A 25,317-nucleotide genomic window follows, 5' to 3' on the forward strand; every position below is an offset into this window, starting at 1 on the left:
TTATTTTTGTTGTGTTGATTGCTTATTTTGATGAAACTATGGATAGCATCGGGGGTACTAGCCATGGAAAAGTGAGAATACAGTAATATAACACCAATATAAATAGAAATCAAGTTTGCTACAGTATCTAAAGAGTTGGTAGTTTGTTTTCTTATGCTAATGATATCACGAGTTTCTCTTTAAGTTTTGTGTTGTGAAGTTTTCAAGTTTTGGGTGATGTTCTCATGGACAATGGGATAAAGAGTGGAAAGATCTCAAGCTTGGGGATGCCCAAGGCATCCCAAGCCAAATTCAAGGACACCAAAAAGCCTAAGCTTGGGGATGCCCCGGGAAGGCATCAACTCTTTCGTCTTCAATCCATCGGTAACGTTACTTGGAGCTATATTTTTATTCATCACATGATATGTGTTTTGCTTGGAGCGTCGTGTATTATAGGAGTCTTTTCTTTTTGTTGTGTCACAATCATCCTTGCTACACACCCTTTTGAGAGATACATGCACTCATTGTGATTTTGCTAGAATACTCATTGAGCTTCGCTTATATCTTTTGAGTTAGGCAATTTAGCTCGCATGTGCTTCACTTATATATTTTTAGAGCATGGCAGTGTCATATTTTTAAGAAATAAAAACTCTCGATCTTCACTTATATCTTTTTGAGAGTGCTCTCTCTGAGTAACTTGGTAGTTGGCTTGTGCTATGAAAGTAGTCCTAAAGATGATAGGCATCCAAAGAGGATATAATAAAAACTTCCATATTCATGTGCATTGATTAGTAAAGAGAAGTTTGATTCCTCTCAATTAGTTTTGAGACATGGATTTGGTGATATTAGAGTTATGTTAGTAGGGTGTTGTTAATCTAGAAATACTTGTGTTGAAGTTAGTGATTCCCGTAGCATGCACGTATGGTGAACCGCTATGTTAGGAAGTCGGAGCATAATTGATTTATTGATTGTAATCCTTTGTGTGCCGGTCGGGATCGCGTGATGGTTAACACCTACCAACCCTTCCCCTAGGAGTATGCGTTTAGCACTTTATTTCGAATACTAATAGAACTTTCGCAAAAAGTATATGAGTTCTTAATGACTATTGTGAGTCCATGGTATAGATGCACTTTCACCTTCCACCATTGCTAGACTCTCTAGTGCCGTGCAACTTTCGCCGGTGCACAAAACCACTATATACCTTCCTCAAAACAGCCACCATACCTACCTATCATGGCCTTTTCATAGCCATTCCGAGATATATTGCCATGCAACTCCCACCGTTTCGTCTCATGACTTGTGTCGTCACTTTCATATTGCCATTGCATGATCGTAAGATAGCTTGTGAGATGTTTCAACATCATACGCTAAGCTAGATCATTGCACATCCCGGTACACTGCCGGAGGCATTTCCTATAAGAGTCATCATTGTTCTAAGCATTGAGCTATGAGTAAATAAAAGTGTGATGATCATCATTATTAGAGCATTGTCCCATGTGAGTAAATAAATAAAAAAGGAGAAAAAGAGGCCAAATATGCCTACAAAAAATATGGAAAGAGGCCAAAGAGCCCAAAAAAGAGAGAGAAAGAGAGAAGGGACAATGCTACTATATTTTTTCACACTTGTGCTTCAAAATAGCACCATGTTCTTCATGATTGAGAGTCTCTTGTTTTGACACTTCCATATACTAGTGGGAATCTTCATTATATAACTTGGCTTGCATATTCCAATGATGGGCTTCCTCAAAATTGCCCTAGGTCTTCGTGAGCAAGCAAGTTGGGTGCACACCCACTAGTTCTCCTTTTGATCTTTCACACACTTATAGCTCTCGTGCATCCGTTGCATGGTAATCCCTACTCATTCACATTGATATCTATTGATGAGCATCTCCATAGGTCATTAATATGCCAAGTCAATGTGACCATCTCCTCCTTTTTGCCTCACAACCTCCACCACACTCTATTCCACCAATAGTGTTATATCCATGGCTCACGCTCATGTATTGCGTGAGAGTTGAAAAAGTTTGAGAAAGTAAGAGTGTGAAAACAATTACTTGGCCAATACCGGGGTTGTGCATGATTTAGATTCGTTGTGTGGGGATGATGGAGCATAACCAGACTATATGATTTTGTAGGGATAACTTTCTTTGGCCTTGTTATTTCGGAAGTTCATGATTACCTTGCTAGTTTGCTTGAAGTATTATTGTTTTCATGTCAATAGTAAACTATTGTTTTGAATCTTACAGATCTGAACATTCATGTCACATGAAAGAAGTTACAAAGGACAAGTATGTTAGGTAGCATTCCACATCAAAAATTTAGTCTTTATCACTTCCCTACTCGAGGACGAGCAGGAGTTAAGCTTGGGGATGCTTGATACGTCTCCAACGTATCTATAATTTTTGATGGTTCCATGCTATTATCTTGTCATCTTTGGATGTTTTGTATGCATGAATATGCTATTTTATATCTTTTTTGGGACTAACCTACTAACTCAGTGCCAAGTGCCAGTTCCTGTTTTCCGTGTTTTTGATCTTTTTCAGAGGGGAATATTAAATGGAGTCCAAACGGAATAAAACCTGCGGAATGATTTTTTCCATAACAGAAGACACGCAGGAAACTTGAGAACCAAGGCAGGGGACCTCGGAGCAGGTCACAAACCACCCAGTCCCGGCCTAGGGGCGGGCCTAGAAGGCTTGTGGCCCCCCTGTGGCTCCCCTACCCTAGTTCTTCTGATACGTCTCAAACGTATCTATAATTTTTTATGGTTTCATGCTGTTGTCTTGTCATCTTTGAATGTTTTATGTACCTTTTATATCTTTTTTGGGACTAACTTATTAATTCAGTGCCAAGTGCCACTTCCTGTTTTTTCTGTGTTTTTGGCTCTTTTCATATCTGATTTTGGAACGGAGTCCAAATGGAATAAAATCCCCGAAATGATTTTTTCCCGAACGAAAGAATATCATGGGGCTTGTGGGACAAGCCAGGAGGGCTACAGGGAGCCCGCAAGCTTCCGTTTCCGCGAGATCTTATTTGGAGACCCTTCCCGGTGCCCTGCCGGAGGGGACTTTGGAGTTGGAAGGCTTCTTCATCATCATCATCGCCCCTCCAATGACTCGTGAGTAGTTCACTTCAGACCTATGGGTCCGTAGTTAGTAGCTAGATGGCTTCTTCTCTCTCTTGGATCTTCAATACAAAGTTCTCCATGATCTTCATGGAGATCTATGAGATGTAATCTTCTTTGGCGGTGTGTTTGTCGAGATCCGATGAATTGTGGATTTGTGATCAGATTATCTATGATATATATTTGAGTCTTTGCTGATTTCTTATATGCATGATTTTATATCCTTGTAAGTCTCTCCGAGTCTTGGGATTTGTTTGGCCAACTAGATCTATGATTCTTGTAATGGGAGAAGTGCTTGGTTTTGGGTTCTTACCGTGTGTTGACCTTTCCCAGTGACAATAGGGGCAGCAAGGCACACATCGTGTGGTTGCCATCAAGGGTAACAAGGTGGGCTCTGTCGTAGATATGAGATTGTCCATCTACATCATGTCATCTTACTTAAGGCGTTACTCTGTTCTTTTGGACTTAATACACTAGATGCATGCTGGATAGTGGTCGACGTGTGGAGTAATAGTAGTAGACGCAGAAAGTATCGATCTACTTGTTTTGGATGTGATGCCTATAGATATAATCATTGGCATAGATGATGTCACGACTTTGCGCGGTTCTATCAATTGCTCGACAGTAATTTTTCACCCACCGTCTACTTGCTTTCATGAGAGAAGCCACTAGTAAACACTACGTCCCCCGGGTCTATTCACACCTATCGTTTCCACTTTCTCTTTTACTTTGCTTTGTTACTTTGATGCTTTCAGTTCTCACTTGGCAAACAATCTATAAGGGATTGACAACCCCTTCATAGCGTTGTGAGCAAGCTTTTTGTGTTTGTGCAGGCTCTTGTGATACTCCTTCACTGGATCAATACCTTGGTTCTCAAACTGAGGGAAATACTTACCATCGCTACGCTACATCACCCTTTCTGCTTCGAGGGAACACCAACGCAAGGCTCCAAGTCCACGGGGGAAATCCTTTGCATATTTGCCTAGGAAGTCCCTTAAGGCGTAGCCGTAGCAGAAGGATTCCTGGTGCCGTCGACACACCTATTTCTGGCACCGTTGGAAGTTCTTTTGTTGCAGTAGCATCTTCCGCCTATAAATTCCCTAAAAATCTGAAACCACGGGAGAGAGCTACGAAAATAATTTTTCGCCGCCGCAAGCTTTTGTCTCCGCAAGATCCCATCTGGGGCACATTCTGGTGCCCTGCCGGAGGGGGGATTCGGACACGGAGGGCTTCTTCATCAACACCATTGCCTCTCATATGATGCGTGGGTAGTTCACCACAGACCTTCGGGTCCATAGCTAGTAGCTAGATGGCTTCTTCTCTCTCTTGGATATTCAATACAAGTTCTCCATGATCTTCATGGAGATCTATCCGATGTAATCTTATTTTGCGGTGTGTTTGTCGAGATCCGATGAATTGTGGATTTATGATCAGATTATCTATGAATCTTATTTGAGTTTCCTCTGATCTCTTATATGCATGATTTCATATCCTTGTAATTCTCTTCGAGTTGTGGGTTTTGTTTGGCCAACTTGATCTATAATTCTTGCAATGGGAGAGGTGCTTGGTTTTGGGTTCATATCGTGTGGTGACCTCACTCAGTGACAAAAGGGGTAGCGAGGCACGCATCATGTTGTTGCCATCAAGGGTAAAAATATGGGGTTTATATCTATTGCATGAATTTATCCCTCTACATCATATCATCTTGCTTAAGGCGTTACTCTGTTTGTTATGAACTCAATACACTAGATGCATGCTGGATAGCGGTCGATGTGTGGAGTAATAGTAGTAGATGCAGAAAGTATCGGTCTACTTGTCTCGGACGTGATGCCTATATGTATGATCATTGCCTTAGATATCGTCATGACTTTGCGCGGTTCTATCAATTGCTCGACAGTAATTCGTTCACCCACCATAATATTTGATATCATGAGAGAAGCCTCTAGTGAGCACTATGGCCCCCAGGTCTACTTCACTTCATATTTTCAGCTTTACACTTTTACTTTGTTGCACTTTCGACCTTCAGATCTCACCTTGCAATCAATCGTGAAGGGATTGACAACCCCTTTGTAGCGTTGGGTGCAAGTTTGCTGTTTTTGCGCACGTACTTTGGAGACTTCCCTTGATACTCCTACTCGATTGATACCTTGGTTCTCAAACTAAGGGAAATACTTACTGCTACTGTGCTGCATCACCCTTTCCTCTTCAAGGGAAAAACCAACGCAAGCTCAAGAGGTAGCAATGCCCATATTGGATCCTACATATTCTACGAAGATCTTGTCGGTTGAACCTTTGTGCCAAGGATTCATATAATCCCGTATGTCATTCCCTTTGTCCTTTGGTATGTTACTTGCCCGAGATTCGATCGTCGGTATCCGCATACCAATTTCAATCTCGTTACCAGCAAGTCTCTCTACTCGTTCCGTAATACAATATCTCATGACTTACACTTAGTCACATTGCTTGTAAGGCTTGTTTGTGATGTTGTATTACCGAGTGGGCCCCGAGATACCTCTCCGTCACACGGAGTGACAAATCCCAGTCTTGATCCATACTAACTCAACGGACACCTTCGAAGATACATGTAGAGCACCTTTATAGTCACCCAGTTACGCTACGATGTTTGATACACACAAGATATTCCTCTGGTGTCAGTGAGTGCTGCCTCTTGAGCTTGCGTTGGTTTTTCCCTTGAAGAGGAAAGGGTGATGCAGCAAAGGAGCAGTAAGTATTTCCCTCGGTTTGAGAACCAAGGTATCAATCCAGTAGGAGAATCGCGCCAAGTCCACAGTACCTGCGCAAACACAAAAGAGCTTGCACCCAACGCTATAAAGGGGTTGTCAATCCCTTCAAGATTGATTGCAAAGTGAGATCTGAAGGCGGAAAGTGAAACGACATAAAATTGTAAGGCTGAAAATATGGTGTGAAGTAGACCCGCGGGCCATAGTGTTCACTAGAGGCTTATCTCAAAATAGCAAATAATACGGTGGGTGAACAAATTACTGTCGAGCAATTGATAGAACCGCGCAAAGTCATGACGATATCTAAGGCAATGATCATACATATAGGCATCACGTCCGAGACAAGTAGACCGATACTTTATGCATCTACTACTATTACTCCACACATCGACCGCTATCCAGCATGCATCTAGTGTATTGAGTTCATGACGAATAGAGTAACGCCTTAAGCAAGATGACATGATGTAGAGGGATAAACTCAAACCAATGATGAAAACCCCATCTTTTTACCCTTGATGGCAACAACACGATGCGTGCCTTGATACGTCCATTTTGCATCATGCTTTCATGTTGATATTTATCGCTTTATGGGTTGTTATTACACTTCACGGTACCATACTTATGCCTTTTCTCTCTTATTTTGCAAGGTTTACATGAAGAGGGAGAATGCCGGCAGCTGGAATTCTGGCCTGAAAAAGGAGCAAGTTTGAGATACCTATTCTGCGCAACTCCAAAAGCCGTGAAAATCAACGCGGATTTTTTTTTTTGGGATTTATGAAAAATACTGGGCCGAAGAAGCACCAGAGGGGCGCGAGCAGGAGGCCACAAGCCTGCTAGGCGCGGCCTCCCCCCGGCCGTGCCTAGGGGGCTTGTGGGCTCCCACTTGGCCATCTAGATCCCCTCTTTTGCTACAAGAAGGGTTCCGTTTCAGAAAAAATCAGGAGGGGGCTTTTCGGAGGATTCTCCGCCGCCACGAGGCGGAACTTGAGCAGAACCAATCTAGAGCTCCGGCAGGATGATCCTGCCAGGGAAACTTCCCTCCCGGAGGGGGAAATCTTCGCCATCGTCATCACCAACACTCCTCTCATCAGAGGGGACTCATCACCATCAACATCTTCATCAGCACCATATCATATCCAAACCCTAGTTCATCTCTTGTAACCAATCTCCGTATCGCGACTCTGATTGGTACTTGTAAGGTTGCTAGTAGTGTTAATTACTCTTTGTAGTTGATGCTAGTTGGATTACTTGGTGGAAGAGTTTATGTTCAGATCCTTGATGCTACTCATTACCTCTCTGGTCATGATTATGATTATGCTTTGTGAGTACTCACTTTTGTTCCTGAGGACATGGGATAAGTCATGCTATAAGTAGTCATGTGAATTTGGTATTCGTTCGATATTTTGATGTGTTGCATGTTGTTTTTCCTCTAGTGGTGTTATGTGAACGTCGACTACATAACACTTCGCCATTATTTGGGCCTATAGGAATGCATTGGGAAGTAGTAAGTAAATGATGGGTTGCTAGAGTGACAGAAGCTTAAACCCTAGTTTATGTGTTGCTTCGTAAGGGGCTGATTTGGATCCACTAGTTTAATGCTATGGTTAGACTTTGTCTTAATTCTTCTTTCGTAGTTGCGGATGCTTGTGAGAGGGGTTAATCATAAGTGGGATGCTTGTCCAAGTCAGGGCAGTACCCAAGCGCCGGTCCACCCACATATCAAACTATCAAAGTAACAAACATGAATCATATGAACATGATGAAAACTAGCTTGACAGAAATTCCCATGTGTCCTTGGGAGCACTTTACCTCCTATAAGACTTTGTCCAGGCTTATCCCTTGCTACAAAAGGGATTGGGCCACTTTGCTGCACCGTTGTTACTTTTGTTACTTGCTACCTGCTACGAATCATCTTACCACACAACCATTTGTTATCGATAATTTCAGTGCTTGCACATATTACCTTGCTGAAAACTACTTGTCAGATCCTTCTTCTCCTCGTCGGGTTCGACACTCTTACTTATCGAAAGGACTAGATAGATCCCCTATACTTGTGGGTCATCATGCCTCGCTACCCCTTCTGTCACTGGGTGAGGTCACCGCACGGTATGAACCCAAAACCAAGCACTTCTCCCATTGCAAGAATCATAGATCAAGTTGGCCAAACAAAACCCACAACTCGAAGAGAAATACAAGGATATCAAATCACGCATATAAGATATCAGAAGAAACTCAAATAAGATTCATAGATAATCTGATCATAAATCCACAATTCATCGGATCTCGACAAACACACCGCAAAGAAGATTACATCGAATAGAACTTCATGAAGAAAATGGAGAACTTTGTATTGAAGATCCAAGAGAGAGAAGAAGCCATCTAGCTACTAGCTATGGACCCGAAGGTCTATGGTGAACTACTCACGCATCATCGGAGAGGTCATGGTGTTGATGAAGAAGCCCTCCGTATCCGAATCCCCCCTTCGGCAGGGCACCAGAATGTGCCACAGATGGGATCTTGCGGAGACAGAAGCTTGCGTCGGCGGAAAAGTATTTTCGTGGATCTCTCTCGCAATTTTGTATTTTTTCTGAATTTCTAGGCGGAAAAGGTAGGGCAGACGAGCCACAGGGGCCCCACAAGCCTGCTAGGCGCGGGCCCCCTGGCCGCGCCTAGGGGGCTTGTGGGGTCCCTTGGTGGCCCCTGCCTTGGTTCTCAAGTCTCGTGCGTATCTTCTGTTCCGGAAATAATCTTTTCAGAAGTTTTATTCCGTTTGGACACCATTTAAAATCCTCCTCTGAAAAGGGTCAAAAACACGGAAAAAAGGAACTGGCACTTGGCACTGAGTTAATAATTTAGTCCCAAAAAAGATATAAAAGGCATACAAAACATCCAAAGTTTGACAAGATAATAGCATGGAACCATCAAAAATTATAGATACGTTGGAGACGTATCAAGCAGCCGCAAGCTTAACTCCTACTCGTCCTCGAGTAGGGAAGTGATAAAGACTGAATTTTTGATGTGGAATGCTACCTAGCATAGTTTTCCTTTGTAACTTCTTTCATGTGACATGAATGTTCAGATCCGTAAGATTCAAAACAATAGTTTGCCATTGACATGAAAACAATAATACTTCAAGCAAACTAGCAAGGTAATCATGAACTTTCGAAATAACAAGGCCAAAGAAAGTTATCCCTACAAAATCATATAGTCTGACTATGCTCCATCATCCTCACACAACTAATTTAAATCATGTACAACCCTGGTATTGGCTAAGTAATTGTTTTCGCACTCTTACTTTCTCAAACCTTTTACAACTATCACGCAATACATGAGCGTGAGCCATGGATATAGCACTATAGGTGGGATAGAGTGTGGTGGTGGTTGTGAGACAAAAAGGAGGAGATGGTCACATTGACTCGGCGTATTAAAGGGCTATGGAGATGCCCATTAATAGATATCAATGTAAATGAGTAGGGATTGCCATACAAAGGATGCACTAGAGCTATAAGTATGTGAAATCTCAAAAGGAGAACTAGTGGGTGTGCATCCAACTTGCTTGCTCACGAAGACCTAGGGCAATCTGAGGAAGCCCATCATTGGAATATACAAGCCAAGTTATAAAATAAAGATTCCCACTAGTATATGGTGGTGACAAAACGAGAGGCTCTCAATCATGAAGAACACGGTGCTTATTATGAAGCACAACTGTGGAAAAGAGATAGTAGCATTGTCCCTTCTCTCTTTTTTTGGGGCTCTTGGGCCTCTTTTTCTCTCCTCTTTTTTTATTGTGGGCAACTTTGGCCTTTTTTTTTATTTTCTCACACGGGACAATGCTCTAATAATGACGACCATCACACTTTTATTTACTCACAGCTCAAAGCTCAGAACGATGATGACTCTATAGGAAATGCCTCCGGCAGTGTACCGGGATGTGCAATGATCTAGTTTGGCGTATGACGTTGAAACATCTCGCTAGCTATCTTACGATCATGCAATGGCAATATGAGAGTGACGACACAAGTCATGAGACGGAACGGTGGGAGTTGCATGGCAATATATCTCGGAATGGCTATGAAAATGCCATAGTAGGTAGGCATGGTGGCTGTTTTGAGGAGGCATATTGTGGGTTTGTGCACCGGCGAAAATTGCACGGTACTAGAGAGGCTAGCAATGGTGGAAGGTGAAAGTGCATCTATACCATGGACTCACATTAGTCATGAAGAACTCACATACTTTTTGCGAAAGTTTTTATTAGTAATCGAAACAAAGTGCTAAACACATTCTCCTAGAAGAAGGGTTGGTAGGTGTAAACCATCGCGCGATCCCGACCTCAACACAAGGGATGACAATCAATAGATCAATTATGCTCCGACTTCCTAACATAGCGGTTTACCATACGTGCATGTTACGGGAATCACTAACTTCAACACAAGTATTTCTAGAATCACAACACCTTACTAACATAACTCTTAATATTACCAAATCCACGTCTCAAAACTAATTGAGAGGAATCAAATTTCTCTTTCTACTCAATGCTCATGAAGATGGAAGTTTTTATATTCTCTTTGGGTACCTATCACCTTTGGGACTATTTTCATAGCACAAACCAACTACCAAGTCACGCACCGCCGTGCTCTAAAAGATCTAAGTGAAGCACATAGAGCAAAATTATCTAGCTCAAAATATATAAGTGAAGCACGATGAGCATTCTAGCAAATTCACGATGAGTGCATGTCTCTCTCAAAAGGTGTGTAGCAAGGATGATTGTGACACAACAAAAAGAAAAGACTCCTACGATAAAGACGCTCCAAGCAAAACACATATCATGTGGTGAATAAAAATATAGCTCCAAGTAATGTTACCGATGGATTGAAGTCGAAAGAGGGGATGCCTTCCCGGGGCATCCCCAAGCTTAGGCTTTTTGGTGTCCTTGAATTTGGGTTGGGATGCCTTAGGCATCCCCAAGCTTGATCTCTTTCCACTCTTTATCCATTTTTCCATGAGAACATCACCCAAAACTTGAAAACTCCACAACACAAAACTTAAAAACAGAAACTCGTGATATCATTAGCACAAGAAAACAAACTACCACCTCTTTAGGTAGTGTAGCAATCTTGATTTCTATTTATATTGGTGTTATATTACTGTATTCTCACTTTTCCATGCTAGTACCCCCGATACTATCCATAGTTTCATCAAAACAAGCAACCAACTCAACAAAAACAGAATTTGTCAAAAACAGACTAGTCTGTAGCAATCTGTATGCTTCGTACACTTCTGGTACCTCAAAAATTCTGCAAAATTATGACTGCGTGGGAAAAAGGCATAATAACCAGCATAAAAAATAATCAACTCAAAAGCTCTTTCTGAATAAAAATAAAAAATAATCTCGTGGGCGAAAAGTTTCTGTCTTTTTCCAGCAGGATCAAACAACCATCACCAAGACTAGTCATAACGGTTTTACTTGGCTCAAACACAAAAATAAACACAAAAAACACAATCATAACAGAATTATGATGGTGTGGACGCAACAAAACAGAAAGCAAAAAGCAAAGACAAATTCATTGGGTTGCCTCCCAACACGCACTATTGTTTAACGCCGTTAGCTAGGCATAAGGCGATAGAATCTAAGTCTAACATACTTCCTATGCATAGGCATTTTATAGGAAAACAGATTTTTAAGACAACCAATAGTTACCATATGCAAGGAAGAAGAAAGAGACAACATCAATCTCAACATAACGAGGGGTGATTTGGTAATATGAAAGTTTCTACCACAATATTTTCCTCTCTCATAGCAATTCCATGTGGGATCATAATCAAATTCAACAATATAGCTATCACAAAGGATATTCTTTTCATGATCCACATGCATGCAAAGTTGACGCTCTTCAAAAATAGTGGGATTATCATCAACTAAAGTCATGACTTCTCCAAACCCACTTTAAATATTATTGCAAATATCATAATCATCATGAGGCTTAAACAAATTTTCAAGATCATAAGAAAAATCATTACCCCAATCACGATCATTGCAACAAGTGGTGGACATAGCAAAACTAGCATCCCAAGCTTAGGGTTTTGCATATTTTTAGCATGATTGTCACTAATAGAATTTATAGTGAAACCATTGCAATCATGCTTTTCATTCAAGGGCCCCTCTTGAATCACTTCATAAATTTCTTCATCATGATTTTCAGATTCACGCATGTTAAGCAAAACTCCATAGAGAAAGTCAAGTGCACTCAACTCACTAGACTTGGATCAACATAATTGGATCTCTTAAAGAGATTAGCAAGTGGATGAGGATCCATATCACTAGATTTTTAGCAAGCGAAGATGCAATCATATTGAAGGCACATAGCACACAGGCGAACAGAAAGCAATCGAAAGAAAAGGGCGAACGAAAAAGGCAAACGAAAAAAAGGCAAATATTTTTGTAAATTTTTGTTTTTCAGAAGTGGGGGAGAGGAAAACGAGAGGCAAAAAAGTAAATGCAAGAGATGAGTTTGCGACACTTACTTGGATGAGTTATTGACTTGATCCTCCCCGGCAACGGCGCCAGAAATCCTTCTGCTGCCTCTTGAGCTTGCGTTGGTTTTTCCCTTGAAGAGGAAAGGGTGATGCAGCACAGGAGCAGTAAGTATTTCCCTCAGTTTGAGAACCAAGGTATCAATCCAGTAGGAGAATCGCGCCAAGTCCACAGTACCTGCGCAAACACAAAAGAGCTTGCACCCAACGCTATAAAGGGGTTGTCAATCCCTTCAAGATTGATTACAAAGTGAGTTCCTTGGAGGAAAGTGCAACGAAGTAAAATTGTAAGGCTGAAAATATGGTGTGAAGTAGACCCGGGGGCCATAGTGTTCACTAGAGGCTTCTCTCAAAATAGCAAAAAATACGGTGGGTGAACAAATTACTGTCGAGCAATTGATATAACCGCGCAAAGTCATGACGATATCTAAGGCAATGATCATACATATAGGCATCACGTCCGAGACAAGTAGACCGATACTTTCTGCATCTACTACTATTACTCCACACATCGACCGCTATCTAGCCTGCATCTAGTGTATTGAGTTCATGACGAACAGAGTAACGCCTTAAGCAAGATGACATGATGTAGAGGGATAAACTCAAATCAATGATGAAAACCCCATCTTTTTACCCTTGATGGCAACAACATGATGCGTGCTTCGCTACCCCTTCTGTCACTGGGTGAGGTCACCGCACTGTATGAACCCAAAACCAAGCACTTCTCCCATTGCAAGGAATCATAGATCAAGTTGGCCAAACAAAACCCACAACTCGAAGAGAATTACAAGGATATGAAATCACGCATTTAAGAGATCAGAAGAAACTCAAATAAGATTCATAGATAATCTGATCATAAATCCACAATTCATCGGATCTCGACAAACACACCGCAAAGAAGATTACATCAGATAGATCTCCATGAAGATCATGAAGAACTTTGTATTGAAGATTCAAGAGAGAGAAGAAGCCATCTAGCTACTAGTTATGGACCCGAAGGTCTATGGTGAACTATTCACCCATCATCGGAGAGGTCATGGTGTTGATGAAGAAGCCCTCCGTATCCGAATCCTCCCTCCGACAGGGAACCAGAATGTGCCCCATATGGGATCTTGCGGAGACAGAAGCTTGCGACGGCGGAAAAGTATTTTCGTGGATCTCTCTCGCAGTTTTGGAATTTTTCTAAATTTATAGGCGGAAGAGGTAGGGCAGACAAGCCACATGGGGCCCACAAGCCTGCTAGGCGCGACCCCCTGGCCGCGCCTAGGGGGCTTGTGGGGTCCCCTGGTGGCCCCTGCCTTGGTTCTCAAGTCTCGTGCGTATCTTCTGTTTCGGAAAAAATCTTTTCGGAAGTTTTATTCCGTTTGGACACCGTTTAAAATCCTCGTGTGAAAAGGGTAAAAAACACGAAAAAACAGGAACTGACACTTGGCACTGAGTTAATAAGTTAGTCCCAAAAAAGATATAAAAGGCATACAAAACATCCAAAGTTTGACAAGATAATAGCATGGAACCATAAAAATTTATGATCTCATGGTCATAAGAATAAATACTTGACACGCAGAAAACAATAGCAATAAAATGACACGATCACATGCTACGTTCATAGTTTGGGTCTAGTCCATCACATGATTCTTCTAATGATGTGATCCAGTTATTAAGTGACAACACTTGCATATGGTCAAAAGACCTTGACCATCCTTTATCAACTGGCTAGCCAACTAGAGGCTTGGTAGGGACATTGTTTTGTCTATGTATCCACACATGTATCTATGTTTTCATTCAATACAATTATAGCATGGATAATAAACGATTATCTTTAAATAGGAAATAGAATAATAACTATTTTATCATTGCCTCTAGGGCATATTTCCAACAGGCCGGCCATCGTCGCCGCTAGGTTAGGGTTGGGCTTGGGCAGGAGCCGGGAGGAGTCGAGGAGAGGGATCGATGTCTCGCTCGACCGCTCGTCCTTGCGTGTGACCAGACGCCTCGCTGGTGGCTCCTCTGTCTGAGCTTGGACTGGGCTGGATTAACACGCCTATTAAAAATAGCCCTAAATCTTGGGTATTCCAGGCAAGTCCGAGGAATGCGCCCAACGCCGCCACTACCTATGCGTCCACCACCTCGTTTGCCTCCATTACTTCTTCCTTTGCTAGCTCCTGGTCCACGTCCCGGACCCCTGAACCAATCTGCTTGCGAGTTCTTGAAGACTAAAGCTGATGGGGGTGTGGATGCCATTATCATACTCCTTGTAGGCCCTGTTTGGATCCATGGGTTAGAGTTAGGGTTGGTTAGATTGGACCCAACTAACTCCAAAACATCCAAACAGAAGGGTTAGAGTTGGTTAGATGCATCTAACCCACCCAAAAGAACTAACCAATCCAAGAGGTGCTTATTTGGGTTAGAGTTAGGTGGGGCATAGAAAAAGTTATTTTCCCCTCTACCTTCGCCACATTAAATCCTGGATAAATGGGCCAAATGATTAAAAAAAGTGCATTTATTGGTATTCTAACCCTGCCATCCAAACACTTCTTTGGTTAGAGTTAGCTTATGGTTAACCTAAAGTTATAATCTAACTCTAATCTCTAACCGAATTAGAGTATCCAAACAGGGACGTACAGATGTGGGTGGGCACGTGCATGTGGACATGTTGAGTGAAGGCCATCATAGTCCATAATAAACATGCCAACCCATTCATTGATGTTGTAGCCGAGATGAAATGGGCACTATACACAGGAAGAGACGGAGTATATTTTTGCTTATCCTGCTTGTGCGAATGTTCCTGTCAGATTTAAAAATCACATTTAAACGTTTCAAAAATTTGTAAAAAAATTAATGGTATGAGGAAATCCTTTTTCTTAAATAATTGCAACCTATTATTTATTTTTTTCGTCATGCAACCATGTCACACCATCAAGTAATGCATGTGATTATAACTTACTCCCTCTGTACCTAAATATAAGTCTATTAAGATATTTCATTAGATGTCTACATATGAAGCAAAATGAGTAAATCTATACTCTAAAATATGTCTATATACATCTGTATGTAGTTCATTAGTGAAACCTCTAGAAAGACTTATATTTAAAAACGAAGGGAGTACAATTTAAACATTAATCTATTCATACAATCATGCCACCTAATTTATTTCACTGATTTTTGTATGGACATGGACGGTTTGGAGCAAATATATGTAGGTCATCTTACACACTTTTGTGTAGACACTCTGTGGACTTCAATCCAGCAATTTTCTCTTTTTATACACCATTTTATCACGTGCTTTATATGCTTTAATATTTGAAAAATATAAGTTAAGAGCGGTTTATTTATACATTTGTTTTATTAAGATTTTCGTAACAACGCGAAGGGCATCAATAGTAGGAGTATTCATATGTTTTTTTTTTAGCTGAGTATTCATATGTTTGATCCTCCTGAAATGTGAACGAAACCGGACCTTGCTTGGTACGCGGTTGGGCCTCGGTCGAGTCAGGTCGGTCAAGTCATGCGTGACGTGAAAATCCGTGCGTCCCCACTGCAAAAGAAATAGAAACGCGTGCGCCTCCCCTCGTCTGCCTGCCACCCACCATACGTATTAACTTTTGTCAAAATCGGGTGTCAGATCTGGAGGCGCCTTATCTTCTCGCTGCCTGGATCCAAGAAACCCTAGCCGCCTCTCTCTCCTGCTCCTCTCGTCTCCTCTCAGATCTCTAACTACCATGGCCGCCGGCCCCTCCTTCCAACTGCCTGCCACCATGGATCCATGGCTCACCCTTTCTTCCACCCCACTGCCACCGTGGCCGCCGGGCTCACCCTTCCATAGCGAGATGGATATAGCCCCGCCGCATCGAGACGCATACTCGCTGGCCGGACGGCAGCAACGTACGTCCCCTCACCTGGCGGATGTCCAGATGGGAAACAGCACCGTGACGGTACGGTGGCGCTCCCGGAGACTCTCATGGCGGCCGGGGCGCGAACGTATGCCTACCTCCATCGCTTGTTCTCTCGTCTCGTGGGTGAGTCCTCTGCTAGCTCAATGAAGCAGCGCCATTAGATTCTTCTTTCATCATCTTACTCTTAAGAAAACGACTAGTATTTCTCTGCTTTCTACTCCTATCCTCACGAATCATTGCCTCAAGTGTTTCTTCTGTCTTGCAGGTTGGATCTTTATTTTATGTTATTATACACATACTTCTCATCAAGGAAAACGAATATTTTAGCGAAGAAAGCTATCACAGCTGCCGCTAGTACTTCGCATCAAGCCCTGCTAGTCCGTCTCCTGTGTGCCGAGTTTTTTTTTAATCATCGGACTATATGTATATCACCGCAGGACAAAGGAAAAAATAAATCTATGTTCGGAAGGATTTATAGGGTGTTTGGATATGTGTGATTTTTTTTCTATATATCATTACAGAGGGAGTCTCTCACATGATCCTTGAAGGATTTGAAATTCTTAGGATTTTTCCTAAGCGTTCATGCACTCTTTTATTTTTTAAGAAGAAAAATTCCAGTCCACTCAAACCTCTTTTGCATCCCTTCACTTCTTTTGTGGTGTTGTGAACACTCTTTGTTGAGTTTTTTTTTGCCACATCCCTTGGTACGATTTGTAGTATCTAAATGGGGGAGATAACAATCTATGTTATTAGCTTAGGCGCGCACTAAGCCTTTAGATGTTTAGCACTTCTCATATTTTTTTTGTGGGAAATCATTGCATTATTTTGTGTCATCTTTAGTCGACTTTTCTCACCCTTCTCGTCTAGGGCCAGAGAAATTTTCTAGCACCAGTGCTTATGCGATATACTCCCTAATCAAAATATAAGATACCCCATGGTGTAATAAAACTTCTTTGTATTTTGATATGGAAGAAGTATGTGCTAAGATTTAAAAACTTACCGACACAAGTAGTATAGTGTCCCATGTTGTGCTAAATTAAACTTAATTAGTAGTTTAGTGTCTAATGTTACGCTAAATTGATTAATCTTAAGTAGTTTATGTATTGATTTATTTAGTATTTTTTTACGAGTGCTAGTTCCAGTCAGATAATATGGTCATCTTTTGGGGATATGCGCACATGGAGTGAGTGGCTCACATAGTTTTTGTAGCAGTGATGCCCAGTCCACTCGAAATGAATGGATGGAGGCCGTCCACTCGTTCTCTGTCTCTCTCTCAAGAAAGATCCATTCAATCCATGGTCATCTTTTGTACTACTACTATGCTAGCAATAGTTTTTTCTTCTGCAATTTCATTGTTGTACGTGTATTGTTTCATGCTTGTTCTACGGGTATGGTGGTGGTCTGTTGTGATATGATGATGTTGCTCTTTATACAATTGTTTGTCCAGGTGCCTACGTCACCATCACTGCTCTGGGTTTGGTCGTGACAGGCCGTCTGCTGCTGCAATTGATTTCTTGCTTGTGAAGGTGTCTACATCTTGATGCATTTTCAACTTGATCATGACCCATCAACTATCGGTAATTGTTCAATTTCCTTGTTGTACATGTATGCATGTTTATCGGCATCTTGTTGGATTCCTTGGCTCATAGGAAAAGTATAGGAAAACGATTGGAGTATGAGACGTTTCTTTTGGTTATCTCCTTGGAAATATGGAAACTCAAATCCACTTTATACATATGTTTAAGATAACCGTGGTTAGGAGAGCGAGGTGCTTCCTTTATTAGCATAAATAACGTTCTAGCTGTACTTTTAAGTTTTGCTTTCATCTGATTTGCCTTTTATTAATATATATTCTTGTTGTTCTGTTAAGATTTTGATTTCATTAACTCCAGTGAACAAAACACATAAGATCCAAGAGTTAACGTTTCTTTGTTTGGATACATGCATTTTTTTTTGAGAATCCTACAAATCAAAATGGCCCATTTGCTTGTGAGGTTTATGTATCTGGCAAGGCCATTCTGTGCTCATCTTTTGGGGATGCGCGATGGAGTTGTTCCGCTCTCGTGGGGTAACAGTCGAAGGTCCACTATGCACTCATTATTTCTCTGGATAGAAAACATCCAATCTTGATTTCTTGTACTACGCACAAACAACAGTTTTTTCTCTTTTTTTTTGGTGCATATGTTCATCATGATCTTCGATTTTTGTTGTTCAGGAGTGTCGACAACCCACGACCTCGGCAAAATGGATTTGCTAGTGACAAGATGCCGTATGCTGCTGTCTATTTCCTGTGAAGGTGTTCATCCTGATCGCCTTGTCAATTTCCTGTATGTATTGCTTTTACTACCCCCTCCAGGCACACACAACTACGTGCACACACATTCTCTCTACATCCATAAAGATTTCTCGTACGGATGCAACAGCGCGACATCAGGGCCTTGGAAGTTGGATCATGATATGATATCTCCCTTTCCTTGTCCAGACATATGTAGGCGACCTGCAAGTCAGCGAGGACATATGATGTATTGTGTCTCGTTTCTTATGACCCATGGACTAGGTAATCGTTTTATGTTATTTCTCCTGCCAATTCCCTTTTCCACCAATCTGTTATTCTTCTTACGAAAAAGACAATTATTTCTACAAACAAGGGTAAGGACAAATAAATTAACCCAGACGTCGGCTTGTTGAAATAGACCAAAAATCCTTAGCCAAAGAAATGGTGTAGATACACCTTTGTTAGGAGAGTGCGGCTTTACCCGAGGTAGTGCTTACCCTTGTTTGTAGAGTTAACTTTTTGAGCCACATCCTATCATCAAGTTAGTAGCGAGATCATACACATCCCGATAGTAATGAAATAATTTTATGCTAAATCTTTCACCAACATTTTGCAATTAATAATTTGGAACATTTCGCCCCAAACGGATGATGACTTATTAACACTCGGTCTATGTTCTCATATGTTAGGCCTATGAAAACCGCACCGTCCAATGTGTAGCGAACATGCTCAAAATTTGTTTAACATGCAATTTATGAATAGTTTTGAATGAAGACTTTATTGAACTCATTCAGCATCTTGGATTTCCTCCAGATGCGATCTTCTGCATGTTACGCTCTGCTTCCTGCAAGCACCCGAAAGAAGGACAAAGTAAGTAATTGCTACTTCATTTATGTTCTCTTCTCACATTGTGAGCTAGATGTGCAGCACGAGGTAAAATAAGATGAAATGATCCAACAGGTTACACTAATTCAATCATTGTTGAACCCAGCTTAACAAAATGCATTCTCAGAAGTTGTTTTGTGCCAGGTACTCCCTGGATAATGTCAGCTAATAAACTTGTCTATCTCTGTTTGGGGGTACAAAACTAATTTCTGCTGTTCATTTTGAAATGTTAAGCACTACTATTATTCATTTCTAGCTGTACCTCAGTTGATAGAGAGCTCAAAAAAGCATAAGTATGCCGTTGATTGCATCAGTTTAGCAAAGAAGCATCTGTCCTTAACAAGTTTGTACTACGAATATGAAGCATGCTTCACCTCAAATTGGTAGTCAGCTTCACAACATTATTAAATATGTTAGCATGGTTGGGCAGTTTCACAAAGTGAAGGTGTAAATAAATAAAGATGCTTGGGGTTTCTTCCTATTTGGGGTACTAAAGTAATTTCTGTTCTTCATTTTGAGAGAGCCAAGGACATTCAGTTCATAGAGCTCAAAATCAAGCATGAGTGAGGCATTTTTTTTTTCAGTTGCACCAGTTAATGAAAGAGGCATGTCCTTAAGAAACAAAGTTCGAGCTAAGAACATGAAGCTTGTTTCACAACATTATTAAAAACATGTTAGGCATGGTTAAGCAGTGAACATGAAGCATGTTTCACAACATTATTAAAAACAAGCGAGGGTAGAAAACTAATTTCTGCTCTTCACTTTGAAAGCCTTGGACCACTATTATTCCTCGCTAGTTGCATTTCACTTCATTGAGAGCTCAAAAAAACATGAATATGCTGTCAATAGCACCAGTTTAACAAAAGAACATCTGCCCTTAGAAACAAGTTCATGCTATGAATATGAAGCATGCTCCGCATCAAACAATTTCACAACATTATCAAATACTCCTCAGTCCGGAATTACTTGCCGCTCAAACGGATGTATCTAGCTCAATAGTACATCCGTTGAGCAACAAGTAATTCCAGACAGAGGGAGTACTATGTTAGCATGGTGCAGATAAATAAACATAGAAACAAGTTCGAGCTATGAACATGAAGCATGTTTCACAACATTATTAAAGCAAGTTAGCATGGTTAAGCGCTTGACAACATTATCTCTGTCTAAGGGTACAAAACTAATTTCTGCTGTTCATTTTAAAAGCCTTGCATCACTATTAATCCTCGCTATTTGCATTTCAGTTCAAAGAGAGCTCAAAAAGCATGAGTATGATGTCAATAGCAGTAGTTTAGCAGAATTACTCCTCAGTCTGGAAGAACTATGTTAGTATCGTGTAAATAAATAAACATAGAGCCCAAAAAGCATGAGTGTGCTGTCAATAGTAGCAGTTTGGCAAAGAGACATCAGTCAATACTCAATAGCTGCTTCACATCAAACAACTTCACAAAACTGATGGTAATGTTTTAATAGCATCAATTTATAAAAGATGCAGCACCTTCTGCAGGAGAGGGTGAAACTTGAACAGTATTTGTATGCCCTATTTGTGCAAATGAGCTAGTGAGATTGAAGCGGATGTATTTTTCTTATACAAGCCTGTAAAGCGAACTTGATAAACCGTTGATTGTATAAACTTATTGACAGGGTTGTTACCACAGTCGAGCAGGTGTTCTATTTAGAGGGTAGGTCCAGATTTGCTGCTGAACCATGAGAATGAATGCGAGCAGGCCTGCTATTAGACAAATTTAAATTACCATATCATGAGATGAGAAGAGGTACAAGTGTTTTACCTTTGGTGTGCTCACAAATGGTTCAGTAAACACTATTTGCGCAACATACGGTAGTACTTGCTCATGACCTTATGCTCCTTTCTGCAGAGGTGCCACACAATTTTTAGATGTTGACAACAGAGATGAAAGTAGAGATGTACAGTAGGTACTAATTTAGGTTCATATACAACAGATTATTCCAACTTAACCTGCACAGAATGACAGTCATGATTTTGTCCTAGAAGAGTACCTATGAATCTCCATATGAGCATCTCTGTTTTTGGCAAGCAGAGACTCGGAGCAAACTTCACACCTGATTCTGATTTCCGACAGTGCCAGGTCTTTCAACCGGGCCTCCTTGATTTTGGCCTGCAGCAGCTCCTCCTTGAGCTCAGCCTTTTCGACCTTGAGTCGCCTCTTCTCCACCTTGTGTGCATTATCACTGAAATGACGGTCAGCTTGGGAGGTGAAAAACAAAAAAGGAAGTCATTCAAGCTAGGACGCACGCACATGGTCTCCAGCTTATGCATGAGATCTGCTTTGTCATCCCTTAGCCTCTTCTCCAGTTGTTCCCTGCACGTAGTCAATCTGGTCCGTCACGAGAGAACCTCCATGCCAAACAGAGAAGGGAGGGAGGGTGTCAAAGACGGGACATACATCAGCTCGAGCTTGCGCTCCATTGCTTCCTTGTCCTTAGCGTACAGCATCTCGTCTTCGTCACTGCAACCACCCACGCAATCTCTCAGTCTCGTCTGCTCTGACTCGAGGTAACGAACCCAACACCACAGAGGAGGGAGGAAGGAGGAGTCGCAGGGAACCCAATACCACAGAGGATGGAGGAAGGAGGAGTCGCAGGGAGAGAGGGGTTTGGTCGGGTCGAAATACTACTCACAGATGATCCTCGAGGTGCTTTACCATCTCCCCGATCTTAACTTTGAGATTGCACTTGCTGCAATTTCTCTCTGCCAGGGCGGAGATGGCGTCCACGGCGCCCCTCACGAGCTCAACAGTTCCCGTGGCCAGCACCATGCCGGTGACGACCGTGGTCAAGACCGGTGGCGACATTATTTCGATTTCGGCGGCGACGGCGGCGGCTGAAGGATTTCTTCTGTGGGGTAGAGACAGATCTCGGGGAGGGAGCGAGGGTTTGAGAGAGACGAGAGACCGGGTGGGTGGGTGGGCTTTTGTGGGTGCTCGTCTAATTGGGGTCTAATTGGGTCGGCCCATTTACGGACATGGATTTTTCTCTCCCTTTAGATTAGAAAATATCTATTTTGTTTAATAAATTTTCGCAAACATGTTGTAGGACAAGGGGCGTTCTACCCCTCTGTCCGTGGATCTTGTAAAAAAATGTTTAGAGTAGGAAACGAGAGATAAGATAAAATATGTAAAGTGAATAGTTGTTCTCATTGATGATGGATTACACATACATATAGTTACGCTATTAAACACCCAGGGTGAGGAATAAGTTATTCCTCGTCCTGGTCAGGACGTAATTTTTTCACATGCATGAGATAATTTTATGATCGTTATTTTCTTCACGAAAGAGAGGATTTCCTTTTTTTTAGGTCGTAATCTTACCTTTTCTTTTTATCACGTTGTAATCTTACCTTACTTAGTTTTCTTCCTTATCTTTTGATCGTGGGAGACGGGGTGGGGTGAGGAATAACTATTCTTATATATCGCGCTATTCGTCACCCTGGATGAGGAATAGTTATCCCACATGTCGCATATACTATCATGTTGTAGTATATATATTATTTTATCATTTTTATTATGTTTATATATTATATATTAGATTTTTTAAAGTGAGTTCCATAAAAAAAATTACAAGTTACCCCATAATTTTTATTATATTTGTGAAATACATATATTTTTGTACGTAAAAAAGAACATACACAAAATATGATACATACTAGCAAAAAATAGTATATATACTACCAAAACATTATTATATACTACATACTACGCGTACATACTCTTTGATTTGATAGATATTACATACAACAAACAAAAAGCAAGTGGTGGTAACTACCACCGGTGGTAGATAAATATATATAGCCCCGAAGGGGTGCGGCCGAAGGGACACGAGGCAACCTCCTCGGTTAGGAAAACTAGGGATTAATAAGATTAATGAAATCCTAACACTCCTCCTAATCCATGCTTGTTAGTGTAATTCCTCCAAAAACCTGTGGGAAAAATAAGGATATATGTGTTTGACATGTTGCTACAACTCCTTCATTTAGATGAATACATGTGTTGTCATTGCAGACACACAATTATAAATAATCATAATTGTACGTGTAATCCTTGTGCATAAGAAACTCACTACGTCGGTTCTATCATATGCACCGACAACAATAAGTCGTATGGTGACTTACCGATCTTTACACAATGTATGTTGCATTTTGCATTTCAATTTAGAAAGCTCCCTTAATGCCTTATGGTACTTGAAAGCTCCCTTAATGCCTGGAAATATTCCTCATGAATCAGCATACTGGATTGAATAACTCCCCATGCGAGGGGCTTGAGGTATTGACAGAAATATAATTATTCCTCATATAGATCCCAACTATATGTTGGGGGGCCAATGTTGAAATCTCCCCTAATGCCTGGAAATATTCCTCATGAATCATTATACTGGCCTTGAATAACTCCCCATGCGAGGGGCTTGAGGTATTGACGAAAATACAGTTATTCCTCATATAGATATTCCTCATATAGATCCCAACTATATGTTGAGGGGCCAATGATGTATGCGGGGTGATGATATCGGTATCCAACCGAATTACTGCAAATGGGAAAAATACTTGGTAGATTTCCACGTATCAAAGATAGAGGGGAATAATATTATGCAGTTTTGTCATGAGCGTGTAAAACTGCATGACTCCAAGGTAAAGTTGGTAAGTTGCAATTCCAAAGTAAAGATAATGCAATGGGCTTAATTCTTTGGATATGATTCTATCAAACCATTTTGAGTCTAGACAAATATGACAAATTGCTAAACTTCAATTCAAGGGCCATAGAGAAGGCACTCAAGGAGAATTCAGCAACTTGTCCATTTGATTTGCTTGAAATCAATGTCAGGATAATGAGCCAATGGTTTTTGTGTGAATAAAGCACACACTTAAGACCATCATGTAGATGTGCCTTTTAGAACCATGGAACACCCGAATATTCTAGTCAATGGATGGAAAGAGCCACTTACCTCAACTTGATGCATTCAAGGAGTCTGAGTGGTTCAGCGTAGACTTTAAGGTGCGCGAGCCTTAAAATTAGCTTCACCGTGTCACATGTAGTGCACAAAAAATCCAAATATCGTTAGAATTTAACATCATAATAATCATAAACTATTGGAATTGTTGATAGTTCCGGTTTCAACCCAATGTCTCGATGACCAAGGAGAGTATGCCAAGTTTGTCATGTACAAGACATTTAAGGAAACTATCTTGGGCGCAACATGTGCTACGGGCTTTGTAATATGTGTAGTACAATCCGGATGATACATAGAGAATGTGCTTGCCATATCTGTTGCATATGGTAAAGAGAATATATTCCTCTTTGTTGTCATCATAAGTTTCACTATGGAAACTGTTTTGACGGATACCTCTATAGTTTAGTAGGGTACGAGGTAAACCGAGAACCAATAAAACATCTTGACATTACTCGAGTACCCACAGGGATAGTAAATATGACTCGAGTTGAGCCAACAAATACCTCTTCGCGTCTAGCAATTTTAAAATATCTCGTTTCTCTCAACGAGAGTGAAAACATTTCACTTCGTTGAGGATAGAGTCGTGGTGCATATGTCCATAAGGCACATATCATATTTCATCAGACTAACCCTCGTAGAAATCTATATATAGACATGAAGATTTTCAGTATGAAAATCACTCTCAGATAAATAGAATACATACAAATATATTTGTACCAAAATGCTGATACAATATATGACGACAACAATACTTATGTTGTTGCTATAACATCATAAATGGACATAAATTATATTGACCACTCACGAGACTGATAGACTTTCATAGTCTCCAAACATGTCGGTACCATCACGTTCTCCGTGCTCATAGTGTCATGTCATCATTGGTGATGTCGGGTTGAAGGTTGAAGT

The 25,317-nt window shown here is 41.1% G+C and overlaps 2 protein-coding genes across 15 annotated transcripts; one reads left to right on the plus strand and one right to left on the minus strand.

The window, feature by feature from the left end:
- The first annotated feature begins 15,992 nt into the window (after positions 1–15,992).
- On the plus strand, positions 15,993–21,435 carry LOC123444213. Of its 13 annotated transcripts, XM_045120851.1 has the most exons (7): positions 16,306–16,391; positions 17,716–17,845; positions 18,484–18,595; positions 18,692–18,825; positions 19,357–19,413; positions 19,504–19,572; positions 20,670–21,082. In XM_045120851.1, the coding sequence occupies exons 2-7, from the start codon at positions 17,809–17,811 to the stop codon at positions 20,753–20,755; spliced, it is 495 nt and encodes a 164-aa protein (XP_044976786.1). In that variant the 5' UTR covers positions 16,306–16,391; positions 17,716–17,808; the 3' UTR covers positions 20,756–21,082. The 13 variants fall into 13 exon arrangements, with proteins under 13 accessions (XP_044976795.1, XP_044976786.1, XP_044976790.1 ...); XM_045120855.1 differs by lacking the exon at positions 16,306–16,391 and having other exon boundaries at positions 16,620–17,845; positions 21,070–21,435; XM_045120856.1 differs by lacking the exons at positions 16,306–16,391; positions 19,504–19,572 and adding an exon at positions 19,573–19,622 and having other exon boundaries at positions 16,620–17,845.
- On the minus strand, positions 19,113–22,351 carry LOC123444212. Of its 2 annotated transcripts, none has more exons than XM_045120850.1 (6): positions 22,087–22,351; positions 21,852–21,914; positions 21,705–21,767; positions 21,508–21,636; positions 21,216–21,296; positions 19,113–19,387 (listed from the first exon to the last, which is right to left on the minus strand). In XM_045120850.1, exons 1-5 carry the CDS (start codon positions 22,257–22,259, stop codon positions 21,248–21,250), a joined length of 477 nt encoding a protein of 158 aa, XP_044976785.1. In that variant the 5' UTR covers positions 22,260–22,351; the 3' UTR covers positions 19,113–19,387; positions 21,216–21,247. The 2 variants fall into 2 exon arrangements, with proteins under 2 accessions (XP_044976785.1, XP_044976784.1); XM_045120849.1 differs by having other exon boundaries at positions 21,445–21,636; positions 22,087–22,346.
- Between the last annotated feature and the right edge of the window lie 2,966 nt (positions 22,352–25,317).

This window comes from Hordeum vulgare, chromosome 3H, assembly GCF_904849725.1.
Source record: "Hordeum vulgare subsp. vulgare chromosome 3H, MorexV3_pseudomolecules_assembly, whole genome shotgun sequence".
In the NCBI taxonomy this organism is placed as follows: Eukaryota; Viridiplantae; Streptophyta; class Magnoliopsida; order Poales; family Poaceae; genus Hordeum; species Hordeum vulgare.

Coding starts and splice junctions, on each gene's coding strand:
- LOC123444213 (XM_045120851.1), top strand. CDS start 17,809: ATGCATTTTCAACTTGATCATGACCCATCAACTATCG. Junction 19,414..19,503: donor GCACCCGAAAGAAGGACAAA/GTAAGTAATTGC, acceptor ATGATCCAACAG/GTTACACTAATTCAATCATT. Junction 19,573..20,669: donor CAGAAGTTGTTTTGTGCCAG/GTACTCCCTGGA, acceptor TTTGCATTTCAG/TTCAAAGAGAGCTCAAAAAG.
- LOC123444212 (XM_045120849.1), bottom strand. CDS start 22,259: ATGTCGCCACCGGTCTTGACCACGGTCGTCACCGGCATGGTGCTGGCC. Junction 21,637..21,704: donor ATGCATAAGCTGGAGACCAT/GTGCGTGCGTCC, acceptor CCGTCATTTCAG/TGATAATGCACACAAGGTGG. Junction 21,297..21,444: donor GCTCATATGGAGATTCATAG/GTACTCTTCTAG, acceptor GCACCTCTGCAG/AAAGGAGCATAAGGTCATGA.